Source organism: Camellia sinensis, chromosome 2 (genome assembly GCF_055761805.1).
Source record: "Camellia sinensis isolate YWXY chromosome 2, ASM5576180v1, whole genome shotgun sequence".
In the NCBI taxonomy this organism is placed as follows: domain Eukaryota; kingdom Viridiplantae; phylum Streptophyta; class Magnoliopsida; order Ericales; family Theaceae; genus Camellia; species Camellia sinensis.
The window spans coordinates 88923477-88937763 of record NC_138962.1 but is presented as its reverse complement, the minus strand read 5'-3'; the positions used below and the strand labels follow the sequence as shown (position 1 = coordinate 88937763).

The window sequence follows — 14287 nt, the reverse complement described above, 5'->3', positions numbered from 1 at the left end:
TGGTGTTTTGCCCAACTTCGGATTCCCAACCGAGATGATTTACTCCAGTTGGAAGAGTTGGTGTTTTGTCCAACTTTGGATTCCCAACCGAGATGATTTACTCCGGTTGGAAGAGTTGGTGAGTTCAACTTAGGTGTTATGTTCAATTTTCAAATTTATACCGAGATGTTTTGCTGAAAAAGGAACTAATGACGACCGTCCAAACACTTCATGAAATCAAAGCTTTTCATTGATAAAAAGTTAATACAAAAGGTGGGGAACTTAGCCCGGTTACATTTACAGAAACAGAAAAAAGAAATCTAAGCTAGGGGGAGAGATCAGGGAATTCCTCATCAGCCTCCAGGTTGACCGTGGCAGTTGGGTCCTGGACACCGGTCCCAGTCTGGCCGGCCTGCTCCTGTTCGGTTTGATCCTCTCCTTCAGCGTCTACCTCGCTCTCTTCTTCAAGTCCTTCCTCGGCCTCAGCTTGCAGCGCGCTGAAGGTGTCATTGGCATATGGAATGAGGTAGGTCAGTAAAAAGACAGCCGGTGGAGTAGCAAACACGTCAGTGTCAGGACCCTGACCGAGCTGTTGACAGGCAGCCTTCCATCCAGCCTTGAAGTAAATGTCCTGGGTGGCAAAGACTTGTTTCTTGTAGTTTTCCTCGGCTTCATTGAAGCCGGCGTTATTGGCGTCCTCGCATTCTTTTTTCCTGGACTTCTTAAGCTCGTCAAGCTCGGCCTGGAGCCCGTCCTTCTCTTTCTCGGCTGCTTCAAGTTGGCCGAGCAGCCTGTTGTTGTCAAAACTGGCAGCTTCGAGCGATGACCTCACTCGGCCAAGCTCGGTTTGGAGGCTTTTGACTTGGCTGGCGGTATCACTCGCCTTCTGCCGAAGTCTGTGGATGCGCTTCATGACCAAGTGCTGCTTTTGGATGGCCTGCAAAATGAGAATTTGATCAGAGAAGAAACCGTGCAAACACTTGTGAAAATTGAAGCAGAAGATTGAAATTCTTACCCTGGTCATGGACTTCACAGTGGATTTGACCAGCCGGGTGTCAGGAACGTGGTCGCTGCCAACCACGTCGCTGGGCAGCAGCAGAGCCTTTGAGAGGTCGAAGGCAAGCAAGTGCTCCTTGTCGCCTTTGACCAAAGCATTTGCCGGGATCTCTTTGCCCCGGTGCTTTAGCTGCGGCCGCTATGCTGGGATGGGGCTGACCCTGTCGACAGGTTGCTCGATTGTCAGTTCGGCGACGAGCTCGGCAGAGGGATCTGCCCATGGTCTTTTGCCAGCCCAGCGTATTTCTTGGCTAGACTGCCTGGCGGCTGGAGAAGCTAAGGCGACCACGGCGGCACTTGATTGACCAGCAGCCGGGGAGCGGGCGACGACGCTTGGTATCTCGGCCGAGGTTGCAGTGAGGAGATTTTTTATTCGACTTCTTTTGGCCATTTCTTGTTCGTCTGTCAACCGGATTAAAGGGACGTCAGGAAGGGTAGGGTCTGGAGGTGGTGATGGAGCACGGAGGAAGTCTGTTACTTTACTCTGGCGAGGAGCAGAGTACCTGTAGGTTGGGGTGTAACCGAGCAAATCGTTGCATTCTTGGTGGGAATGGCGAAGCACGGTCCGAATTGCCTCTACGTTGGGGAATTGATAGTTGGCTTGCAAGGCTTGGATTGCTGCAAAAGAAACAGGAAAACCGGTTAATTACAGAATAAAGAGGTAAGCTGACCGAGCAAGTTTGAGCGGCTTACATGAGGAATCGAAGTTCTTGCTTATAAACCAGCCTGGTACCTCGGCTGTTTCGTAATTGCCCGACACCCAGAAAAAATCGTCGTCGTGCAAATCTTTATCCGGGGTACCGGTTACAATTTTCTCCTTGCCCAATCTGATTTTCAAGTAATAAGCTACACCGTCACCGGTGTGACCCATCGTGTATTGCCTCAATATCTCGGCTAGACCTAAGTTGGTGCCTAGCCGATTGTTCAGTTCATGGACGCCGTTGATAATTCGATAAGTGTTGGTGGACACTTGTGTGGGTGCCAGCCCGGTGCGGCGGAGGAACTCGGTGATAAGTGGGTTTAGTGGGAAACGGAGGCCTCCTTCGACGATTGACAGCACGGTGAAGGGGCATTGTTCTGTTCTACCCCAAGGCGTGGTCTCTTCCTCTGCGAGTTCCAGGTGGACGTCGGCCGGGATGCCGTACTCCTCCCTGAACGCAGCTAGGGCAGCCGGAGTATCAACGAGGAAGCGGAATTTCCCCATTGACGACCGGCTATATTAGCTCGGCTTTGGTTTGGCACTGTCAGGTGATTTGTGGCTGCTTGGTCTTTGGGAGCCTCAGGATGGGACAGTGGTCCCCTTAGACTCTGCAGGAAAATGAGGGCAAGTGTAAGAGGGAGCGCGGTCGCGCAAAGCGAGCTTGACTTTAGCTCGGTCATCCAGATTGCTAAACCACCTCGGTCGTAGAGGCTGACAAGGAGCTCGGTCGCCCAAGCAGACCAGATTTTAGCCCGGTCGAGCGACCGATTCCTTTTGTTATCTCGGTTTTTGCTGGGGCTGAGACAAATATGTTATTTGCTCGGTTAGATTGGTTTTTCGGATCAAATGAAGACCAGGAGCCCGGTCCGCCCCAGTTCTTCAGTGTTCTTCAGGAAAAATGAAGAACACCGTTAACAATGGAGGGTTTGGGATGGTTTTAGGTGCCCAAGGCCTAAAAGCTACAATTTCATGCCCTAATATGTGAAATATCAAAGAAAACGACAACAAAAGAGAAGTTTGAGGACTTACGAGCGTAGGGCAGAGTCCTCTTCTTCAAGCACAAACTCAGCGTTGGCAAGGAACAAGGGGCAGGAGCTCTGTGAAGCTTGATAAGCAAAAGAGGCAGTAAGAACGGAAGGAAGATGGCAGGGGCATGTTTATAGAGGAAAAGAGACCGCCCAAATTCAAATTCCGGCAAAACGGCGGGTTGGCTGCTCGAGAACCAATGGCAGCCCGCCACGTGTCCCCATTTATGGCGACGTCAGAACTGAAGAGACAGGTTGAAGAGTCGAGGAGCCAGCCGGGCTACTTTCAAAGAAGAGGACGTCAGCCGAGGAGTATAACCGGGCAAGTTTGCATATGGGAATTCAATTCCCCAGCCTGGCTGTATTTTGCACTTGTCAAGGTTGGTGGCCTCTCTCTCTGTTATGCGATCTCATTTTATTTTAATAAAATCTTCACATTTTGAAAAAATAATAATAATAAATAAATAAATTTAATTATGTCAACAATATATTTTGAATGAATAGTTTTAGTAATTTTATAATTGTATAGAAGAATAGTTATGAATCTGTTTTTATTTTTATTTTTATTTTTTTGTTTCAATTATGTAAAATGATAAATTTTGATAAGGGAATATTTGTAATTTCAAGAACCATATGAAACAATTTGTATCTTAAGAAAATTTTAAGGGATGTATTTGTAATGTATCTTATATATGCTGTTAGAAACAAAATCAACAATACAGAAGTAAAGAGGACAACCACCACAACAACAAATACATATACATGCATATTGAAGAGATGTTCATCAAAATGTCTAAAGAAATCTTCATCTCACAAAGCTGAAATTACAAAGATAAAACATTCACCATATCTTGTCCTGGATAGAACTTATTTAATATAGCACAACACATCGCGCACACGCACGCGCACAAACAAGAAAACTGGATTACTCTTAATAACATCACTCCAAAGACAAAAACAGCGAACTGGGGGGTGGGGTGGGGTTGTGTGAACTTCTCATTTTGGCAACCAAGTAAACTGATCACAATGTTTATTTCTTCATAATCTTAGCAAGCTGGAGACCTGGAAAGCAACATTGCAAAGTAGGAAAAATTTGAACACTATTTGATTAAAAATAATAATAATAATAACATAACACCAAAAAGCTAGTAGATTTGGGAAACCAAGAATGCAACCAAAGATGGAATTTGAAGTTTAATAGTACTTAAGATATGGAAAGAGCAGTTTTACCTTCATGCTAGGGAATCAGGAGGATTGTCTTTGTCAGTCCACTGGTAAGAAACCAAATGAGACAAATAAGAGACAATGAAATGAAGCCAACTGTTTTGCGATATATAAAACAACGTTGATGTGTGGTATGTGTCGCACCTGTCAGTATTCCTTGCTTTTTTCTCGACGTGTGAGGTCATGTGTAACAAAATTCAAATTCAATATTTGGAGATCTTCGAGATACTCGATACCATGAGGCAACATCTTCAACTGTATGCATTCCGAAATCCAAAATCCCTGGAGACCTGGCATAACCCCTTTTTCTATAATAATCTCATTTAACTGGGGGAAGTTCTCCAAATGCAAATCCCTAAGTTTAGGGAACCCAGTACTAAAGCATAGCTGTTGTCTTCCTTCACATGCATTAATAAGAGTCAATTCCCCCAAACTGGGAAGTTCTTGGATGTAAGGAAGAAGGTTTTCTTCCAGTCTGGACCAATGCAAATACAAAAGCGTGAGATTTTGAAGTGAGTGGAACCAACGGGGAACTTTCTCCAATTTTCCAACTAAAATGAGCGTCTTGAGATAGGGAGGAGCCGAGGAGAGTTTATCCATTCGGAGGCATTCATTCTCATCACTCACCATCACAAATAAGTAATGAAGGAGATTCATTTTTTGGATTGCAATACACAAATCCACCTCATCTGCTTCTCTCAGCTTTGTAATGCCAATCCTCTTGAGCTGCGTCATGTTCCTTAGTCGCTTCATCAAGTCTGATTCTGCTTCTACACATGCCAAAACTTGCAAGTTTGAAAGCTTGCAAATATTAGCTGGTGCTGCTGTACCATAAACATATTCAAACTCACTGCCATCTCCAGCCTCGTTGTAGCGGTACATAATTAGATGCCGCAATTTCTTCAACTTTGTGATTCCAGTTGGGAGAACTTGTATTTTGGAATCCCTAATGTCTAAAGTTTCAAGGTTGCAAAGTCTTCCAATGGATTTTGGAAGTTCCCTCACCATTGTTCTTTTCAAGTTCAAGTACCTTAAATTGAAAAGATCCACAAGCTCATTTGGTAATTTTTCGATTGGTACATCCTGCAGATCGAAGACTTTTAACAGTCGTAACCCTTGTGGCAATGATATCTCATCATCATAAAATACAAGAAGAGACCGAAGCTGTTGCAACATGCCCTTCCATGATTGCAATTCTCCACCATTTGTTTGAATCGATAAGCGACGTGCTCCGGTTCCACTTTCTTCCTTAGCTTCTTTGCCATCATATACAACACAAAACTTCTCAGTTTCTGATGTGGAAATGGCAATTTCTCGCACAAGATCGTGCATTTTACATTCTTTTGGCCTGCCTGATGGGTTCGTCTTTATGACTTGAAGCATGCTTCGGCAAACTAGATCCATAAGGTAGCTATCTGCTACTTCCTCTACTGTTAACCCCTTTCTCTTTTCTACGAATCCTTCTGCCATCCAAAGTCTAATGAGCCTCTTCCTTCGAATCCGATAATCTTCTGGGAAAAGGCAACAATATAAGAAGCAATGCTTTAGTTGGTATGGCAACTCATTAAAGCTATACAACAAGATAGTTTTCACTGCTTCTAAATCAGGATTATTGCTCAACTCCCAGCTCAAGCTATTATAAGCTTTTCTCCAATCCAATTCCATATGTTTGGTGGACATGACACCACCCAAAGCTGCAATTGCAAGAGGTAGTCCTTCACATTTTGCAACCAGGTCATGAGCCAAGGATTCGAGCTCTTTAGGACAACATCTACTACGGTTGCTCGAAAAAGCTTTCATACAAAAGAGATCCCATGCGTCATCCACACCCAAAGGGTTCATATGATGAACATGAAGTTTAACCCCAAAGTTAAAGCAAGCTACGTCTTCCTTTCGGGTTGTAAGGATGACCCGACTTCCTTTTCCTTCATCTGGAAGTGATATACATATTTGCTGCCAGAGGTTTTGACTCCATACATCATCCAAGACAACTACATACCTTTTTGATTTTAAATAGTTGGAAATCATCTCGAGCAACTCTTTGTGGCTCTTACTACTTAAATCCAATGGAACTGCTTCCTTGGTGGCAGGGTAAAATTCCTTAATCATGCTTCTAAGTAAGTCATCAACTACATAAGTTTGAGACACGGTTATCCATGCATAGCAGTGGAAATGTTGCTTGACAGTTTGGTTGTTATAGGCCTTGGCAACTAGAGTGGTCTTGCCTGAACCGCCCATTCCGACAACAGAAATAACAGCGCGCTGTAGTTCTTTGTCCATCAACCAGCCCAGTAGTTGTCGCTTTCCATCTTCGATCCCCACTAGATCATCATCTTTAACAAATAAAGTGTCCTCAGCGCTGTTTGGCTTCTGTCCCTGATGATCATGGGAGCCGGAGCCTGAGCCTGAGTTTGCTCCTCCTACACGATCGACCCGATAACGTTGGTTTCTTTCTGGGATGGCTTTGATCGTGTTGTTGATCTCCTGTAACTGTGTGGCTATTCGATGTCTTACCCACAGATTCTTTGGTGCATAGACTATGTGACAGAGGAGCCTTCTGAATTTACCTTGAACTTCTTGTTTGTTCATGTGATACATGAACTCGTCTATGATATTTTCAGCCTTGTAGGTCAAGTCTCTAACATTGTCCACCCAGGTCTTCTCTCCTTCTGTCTGGGCCGTCGTTCTATCGGCATCCTCTAGAAAAGATTTCATGCTTTTTAACTCCTGCTGGAGTTGGTTGAGTTCATCACGAACTCCTCCAATCAACGATGCTTCGCTTTGAAGTGCGGAAACTATCCTCCCAATCAAAAGGTCCACCGCCGCTAAGGCCATTTTTGCAATCTATTACCGCCTTCTCCACTCTTTCATTACTTCTTAACACCCTGCACTTTTAAGTCTGAGTTAGTTCTTCTGTAGTATTAGAGTGATGAACCAATTGTGGAATTCGTCATCGAGGACTCTTCCTTCCTTCGTTTGCCACCCTACTTTATCTTTTTCGGTAAATTACATATACATTTAAAAATAAAATTGATTAAAAAAATAAAACTTCTAACTACTCTCCTATATAATATTAAATTTTTTAAATTATTAATTGAAATATATTTTTAACATTATTAATAATTGTTAATAGATTTGATGATTTATTGATAAAATAAGTTATTTATTATAAAATTACAAACTTCAGAAGTCGGGATGTAATTTCTAGAATTATATGAGCAATTCATATTTTAAGTAAATCTCAATGGTGTATTTATAATTTATCTTAACTTTTTTTATTAGGATAAAATATGAATATATCTCTTAGGCCTCGTTTGGGAGCAGGCTAATTTAATAATTTTTTGACTATTTGGCTAAAATATGAGCTAAAAAAAGTAATATGTTTGGGATGACTTTTTGGGCTTTTACGAAAAGATGTGCAAAAAGTAGAGAAAAAAGAGAATCTTTGACTTTTTTGTATGAGTTGTTGGCTTTTTGGCTAATTTAATAATTTTTTGACTTTTTGACTAAAAGGAAAGGTTCCCAAACGAGGCCTTTCTATTTGCTTAAAATATGTATTGCCTATTATGATTTTATAAATTACAAATATCAATTTATTCTAATTTTTTATTTAACAGAATTAATAGGAAAAATAAAATTTTTAACTACTCTTCTATACAATAATAAAAATATCTAAATTATTAATTAAAATATATCTCTGATATCATTAAAAACTGTAAATCGACATCATTATTAATTAATAAAATGGGTCATTTGTTATGCAATTAAAAACTTCAGGAGGTGAAATATAATTTTCAAAACCATAGGAAGCAATCCGTATTTTAAGTAAATTTCAAAAAATGTGTTTGTAATTTATACTTTTTGTTATTAGTATTTTTCAAAATTTGTATTAAAATTGTTTACTTTTCAGTCTGTCTAGGATAGAAGGAAAAAATATTTAAAAAATCCAAAATAAGTTCACTAAAGACATATACACACCAAAAAACAGGGTAAAAAAAAAAACTTCTATTTTTAATTATTTTTCTTCTATCTTTACTGGACATTTTCACGAGTTTTTGTATTTTTTTTTAACTTTCATGATTTGTCAAGTCGAGTGGATTATATAAGTTTAACCCCCTTTGAAAAAAAAATTAGGATAAATTACCTCAAAAAAACAATTCAAAGCTTTAACCTTATAACAAAATAAACGTTGAGTTTTACTTTTATCAATTTAAATTTTAAATTATAATCTTTTAATTTATTTTAATATAAACCATTTACTTATTTTCGTTAAGTGAACTGGCGAAAAAATTTATTTTTGTTATTATACTCAATGTATGTGTACAAAAATTGTCTAAAATACATTTTTTTTATTGAGTTTAGTAACTAAAATATCATATATATTTTTGTCAGTTTTACTTAACTAAAATAGATTAATGATTTAAATTGAAAATAAATTAAAAATTTTAAAATTTAAATTAATAAAATTAAAAACTCATGATCTTTTTTGTTACAAGAGTCAAATCTTAAGGGTTTGTTTCTTTATTATAATTTTCCTAAAATTTTTAAAAAATAAGTTTACCAAAAACAAAAAAAGTAAATAAAAAAATCACTAAAAAAATCCCAAAGGACAAATTAGTGTTATCAGAATACTATGTAATAGGAAAATAATATACAAGTTCACTTTTTACATCTATTTTCTAAACTCAATGATGTGTAAATGATATGATTGGTTAATGATTAGAAAAAATATGAAAGAAAATATTACTTTAAATATTTATATTGATTATCACATCATTAAATTTAAAAAGTGCGTCTAGTTTTTTAGACTTAAATAACAATGATGTATCCAATATTCTTTACGTGGAATTCTAAATCATATGTGGTGGAAAAATTTTTGAGTGGTACCGATTGACTCAGGTACTGTTTGGCGTCTAGTTGGGACTAAAAATATTATAGAAGACAAAATAAATTAAATAAGTCAATAAGATAAAATATCACATCAAAACTAAAATCATTTCACTTTTTCTCTTATAAAAATCAAAAAAGAAAAAAAACAAAGCCAATCCAAACAAATTTTTTAGTCCCCCGTTACAAAAGTCACAACTCAAAAAAACTAACTAAAAAGATTTTTGCCTGAGGACAACTCAATTTTATTAGATAGTTATGAGATAAAGAATGAATCATTGTGTGTCGTGATTTTTTATTGGTAGAGAGTATTCATTGATACAACAAATAATATTTTGAGACTAATCATTTTTCATTGAAAGAAATGCATAACATTATTTTTTATCAAAAATGTTAGATACCCACAATTTAAACTCTTGCATTTGCTCACAATGATGTGATAAGGGAGTTGAGTTCTACATGGGTGTATACTAATTAAAAGCTCACACCTCTCCTGCCACATCATTGTGGATGAAATTGTGCTAGTTTTTTTTAAGGATGTTAGGCAATTTTCATTTTTGGCAATAATGATAGGAATTCCAAATATTCTGTCCAATGTTTCACATATGTATGTAACCAATATGGTGCGAATGTCAACAGGCAATAAAAAATAAGATCAACATTTACAAAAATAAGCATGTCAACAGGCAATAAAGATACACAATATGCGAGCGCGCACACATATATAGTTGAGAATGAAACATAAACTGACTTTTTAGCAGATTTGCAGATGGCTTTGGTGGCGATGGAGTTGTGGACTTTCTGATCCTCTTCCTCTTCGATGGAGTTGGGAGTTAATCTGACATGTCAAAATCTGGAAGAAATAAAAGAACAAAGTTTAAGATGTAAGATAACAGAATGTATCTTAAAGAATTTCTACATGAATGGTCTACAACTATAAGGGATTAATTTCAACATTTTTAACAATGTGCACTTTTGCATATTTATTGCACTGCTATAGAGTGAATAAAGCACATAAATACGTTACCTTGGGAAGAAATTTTTTGAAATGGATTAGTCAAGCTCGGTAAACTCAATTTAAATTTTGCCAAAATAATTTCAAATGTTAGCATGTATATAGACTTACAGATTAAAAATTCAGTAAAAACTTTAAATTCATATGAATATTTGTCAATGAATAGGACAAAATAAAGATGATAAAAAGCTGGTAAAAAGCTGACTTTTTGGCTTTTTGACTTTTTTAGTGGCTTTTTTGGCAAAAAGTTGGGTTGTTTTGGGTAAAAAAGTTAGCTTTTTTTGTTTTGGGTAAAAAAGTTAGCTTTTTTTGCTAAAAAAAGCTAAAAAGCCAACTTTTTGGCTTTTTACCATTGTTCCCAAAAGAGCCCATAATAATCTTAGTACTTCCACGAACATAAATAAACTCCTGTGAATGGCCTTAGCCCAAAAAAAAAAAGAAAAGAAAAGAAGGGAAACATAATCATATATCTCAAATCTTAGTACAGAACTACTTGAAAGAAAGAAGACAAGTACAAAAGGAAAAAGCATACGTTGTCCTGCACTCTCTTCCACCTAACTGAGCTTTAGCAAAATAGAGTAACAAGAACACCAACAAACAGCTACCTTGAGGCTTTTTTAAAGTACCAAAAAAAAGCAGCCAGATGAATAAACTATACTACAACTGTTAGGTTTTTATAATTTGTAATCCCGTTTGACAAAACTCTTTTCAATTGTAAGTTTATTCGCTCCTTTATTTCAGTAAGGATGTAAGTGTTTAAATGCGAATCCAAGTCAAATTGTGCGTATAAAGAGGAGTTTGTGATCTTAAGGCTTTCACATTTGCCACTTTGCTGACTATATGTACGGGAATCAGTGCCCCAATGCGGATTCGGGACAGCGCCCCCCAAGCAAAAAGTAAAAATGCAGTCAAAGTTGTATGACTGCTCGAGCAGTCATTTATGCGCTCGTAGTTTTTTTTTATCACAATTAGAGAAGCTTAAATTGTGATTTTTTCATGTTAAATCGGTGTGATCATTTGTCTTTGATTATTTGATTGGAATTGTTATTTGATATTTAAAATTAAAATATAATCACAAATTAATATCTCAAAAATTTAAAATTTTTCAACAACCATAACCCATAGGCTCCAAACTCCACCTGCTTCCACCATATAAACAAAGAAACATAATAAGTTATACATCCAACTTTTTTAAATAGCCTAAGAGACTGTAAAAAAAGACCAAGAAACTTCACTATTGAATTCACACTTAAGAACATCTAACTACCAGTTTCGCAATCACACGTGGCTATAATTTTCTGATACATATCATGACATACATGGTGTGCAACTTTGAAGGGTGGCTTCAATCTACTCAAGGTCCACTCCTTTCGATTTGTATAACATAATGATATATACTATTGTTGTATATCAACCCAGGTGGGTCAAAGTTATCTACCTGCCAGTCAAAATTCTCCTTTCTCTTTAACGTTCAGCGTCTATCTATCTCTAAATTTTAACATTCATCGTTTAAGCAGTGATTTTTTTTTTTTTTTTTTTTTTTTTGAGAAAAATTAGAGAAAACAAAAATCATAGTGTTTGGTCACTTGCTAAGCACCTTGATGTCTGGATTTGCCATTTTTTATGAAGCAAAAATCAAAGAAAGTTGATTACAAACAGTAGATTCAAATATTTCACCCAACTTTTTTTTTTTTCTTCTTTCCAAATCCATACCCAAATACATGATCCGAATAATTCAAATTCCTAATTAAATTCATGACCCAAACACACTCTAAAATACAAAAGAAAGAAAATTTATCTTCGTCTCTTGCATAAAGTAAAAATACAACGAAGTTCTGGTAACATCATCACTCACCTGAACCGCAAACAAAGTCAACGGACCTTTCAAACCCAGTTATCTAAGTAGTGATTGAGAGCAATTGAAGAACACCGAGAGCTGATATTGATGATCGTGACTCAGTTTCAACGGCAGCAATCTGAATAGAGCCGAAGTGGAGCTGGGTTAAGCTTCTAACATTTCAATCCTAACTAAAACAACATTGCATGCGACAACGAAGAGAATTACCTGGTACAAAATAGGATGAAATCTCGAACAAGCTTCAACGGAGGACCAAGGGCTTCAGTAGAAGATCAAGGGTTTCAAAGCAGAGGTCACCGATCAAGTATTTGACGCCATCGATCTGGTTGGACCTATTTCTGGTAGGCTTGGAGAGTACGGATACAAATTGCAAACCCATATCCGGTAGGGTTTCGACATCATCGTCGTGGAGCTCTCGTCTCACCGTCATTCAGATCGTCATTTCAGTATCGTAGAGAGAGAGAGAGAGAGAGAGTGAAAAAAAAAAAAAAAAAAACAAGCTAAAGAGAAGCTGGGATTCAGAAAGTGAAAAAGATCCAAGAGTTCTTGCTAATCCAATGATCTAAGATGCTAATCCAACGGTCACCATTAGCTGAGAAAGCCTGAATTTACCGAACATGCAAAACATTGTGCAAACTTGATACTGTAGCTCCCTTAACTCCCTCTTAATATAGAGAGTAGTATAGATACAGATAAAACAATAATGACAGCCCTCCGTTGGCATGTTAGCTAATTTGGCTTTTTATTTAAATTAGTCAAAATAATAATAATAATAATAAATTGGACAAATTACATATACCTCTCGAGTTTTAGCAAAATTACAGATACCCTCTTGAGATTTGAGAAGTTACAAATATCCCTTGAAAGTACTATTTGCATAACAAATTAGAGGGCAAATTGTTATGAAAATATAAATCTCATGGGGCAATTTGTTATGAAAATATAAATCTCAATGGGGTATCTGTAATTTCCGAAACCTCAGAAATATCTGTAATTTAGTTAAACCTCGAGAGAGATATATGCAATTTACCCTAATAAATTATATTAAATCACAACCATTTACTTTTCTTTTTTTTTCTTACAAAAATAAATTCAAATGAACTTTTTAATTTTAAACTAAAAAACTAAAAAATTAACCCACCAAACGAAACCTTATTGTATTTAGGCCCTAATTTTTAAATCAACCATTTTTTTATCAAGTCTATCTTTTGTATTTTGTTGACTATGACTCCGTTTGGTAAGCCTTTCAAATTATAGTTCTACTCATTGATTTGAGTATGGTGTTTGTTTTGAACTTTCAAATCATAATTCTACACCCATTTCTCAAAGGGGGATTTTTTTTAAGGTCCCTGGTATTAAGATTTTATAGCATAAAGGACACTCAATATTTTCATAATGTCTAAGTCCCTTAACATTGATCCAGAGAAAATTCGGCCCAGAGAAAATCTGATCCAGAGAAATTCTGAAAATTTCTCTGAACTTCACTTTTCAGAGAAAATCCCGGCTTTCCAGAGAAATTTCTAACTTAAACCTTCGTACTGGTGTACTGATCGTGAAATTCTGAAAATCTGATCGTAAATAACTAACACATATCGTGAACGGGACCAACACAATTTTTATTCTCATTCGTACTGGTGTACTGAAGTGTAACGGCATCATAAAGCCAAAAACACCAATACATATCATATTTAAAACTATGCCCTCAAACGTGCGATGTGATGCGAATTTCAAAACATAAGATCTCAAAGCATAATCAAACGGCTCAGAGTATATTGGGGATGAAGAGAGTGATTTTGGGAGTGGGGATTCATGCCATTATCTACCTAACTAATTAAAGGTTGTTTCCACTTCAGTGAATTAATAACAGTTTAGAAAGCATCAAACTTGGAGTGAGGATTATCCAACTCCAATTTTCTTAATTCTGTCTAATAAAAGCAAGTTCTCAACTTTGACATAACACCACGAATTTGTTTTTCTAAGGGAGTTTGAGGTTTAAAAGTCAGTATAGACATTTAAATTTACAGTTTTCTGGAATCTGAACTTTGTCTTTCTAATCACAAAGAAACAGAGTCATCTTTAAGATCCTAACACATTGCTTCATCTGAGATATTTTTCTTTAATGCTTGTTTTATTTTTATTTTTTTGATCAATTAATGCTTGTTTTATTTAGATGACATGTATTGTATCGTATTCTGCAAGTTCTCTCTACCCTTAACTTGTACAGATTCATATTGATTAAAGAGTCAACAGGTAAGGATTATTTCTCTTTATTATGATAGTTGATGTCATCTATCATTGTACAGATTCAAATTAATGCCTTCATCTTTGTCCAGAGAAATTCCAAGAAGTCCAGAGAAATTTCTCTCCAGAAAAACTTTGGACCTTCTAGAGAAATTCCTAAAGCTTTCATCATCTTCTTTGTCTATAGAAATTCTGAGAAGTCCAGAGAAATTTCTCACCAGAGAAATTCCTAAAGCCGTCATCATCTTATTTGTCCAGAGAAATTCTGAGAAATCCAGAGAAATTCTGGACTTCCCAAAGAA

The 14287-nt window shown here is 36.9% G+C and overlaps 1 protein-coding gene across 1 annotated transcript; it reads right to left on the bottom strand.

The window, feature by feature from the left end:
* Window positions 1-3538: 3538 nt before the first annotated feature.
* On the bottom strand, window positions 3539-12463 carry LOC114257295 (disease resistance protein RPM1). The gene is made up of 6 exons (XM_082915048.1): window positions 11952-12463; window positions 11742-11862; window positions 9623-9724; window positions 4129-6869; window positions 3991-4031; window positions 3539-3822 (listed from the first exon to the last, which is right to left on the bottom strand). Exon 4 carries the CDS (start codon window positions 6817-6819, stop codon window positions 4132-4134), a length of 2688 nt encoding a protein of 895 aa, XP_082771174.1. The 5' UTR covers window positions 6820-6869; window positions 9623-9724; window positions 11742-11862; window positions 11952-12463; the 3' UTR covers window positions 3539-3822; window positions 3991-4031; window positions 4129-4131.
* Window positions 12464-14287: the final 1824 nt, after the last annotated feature.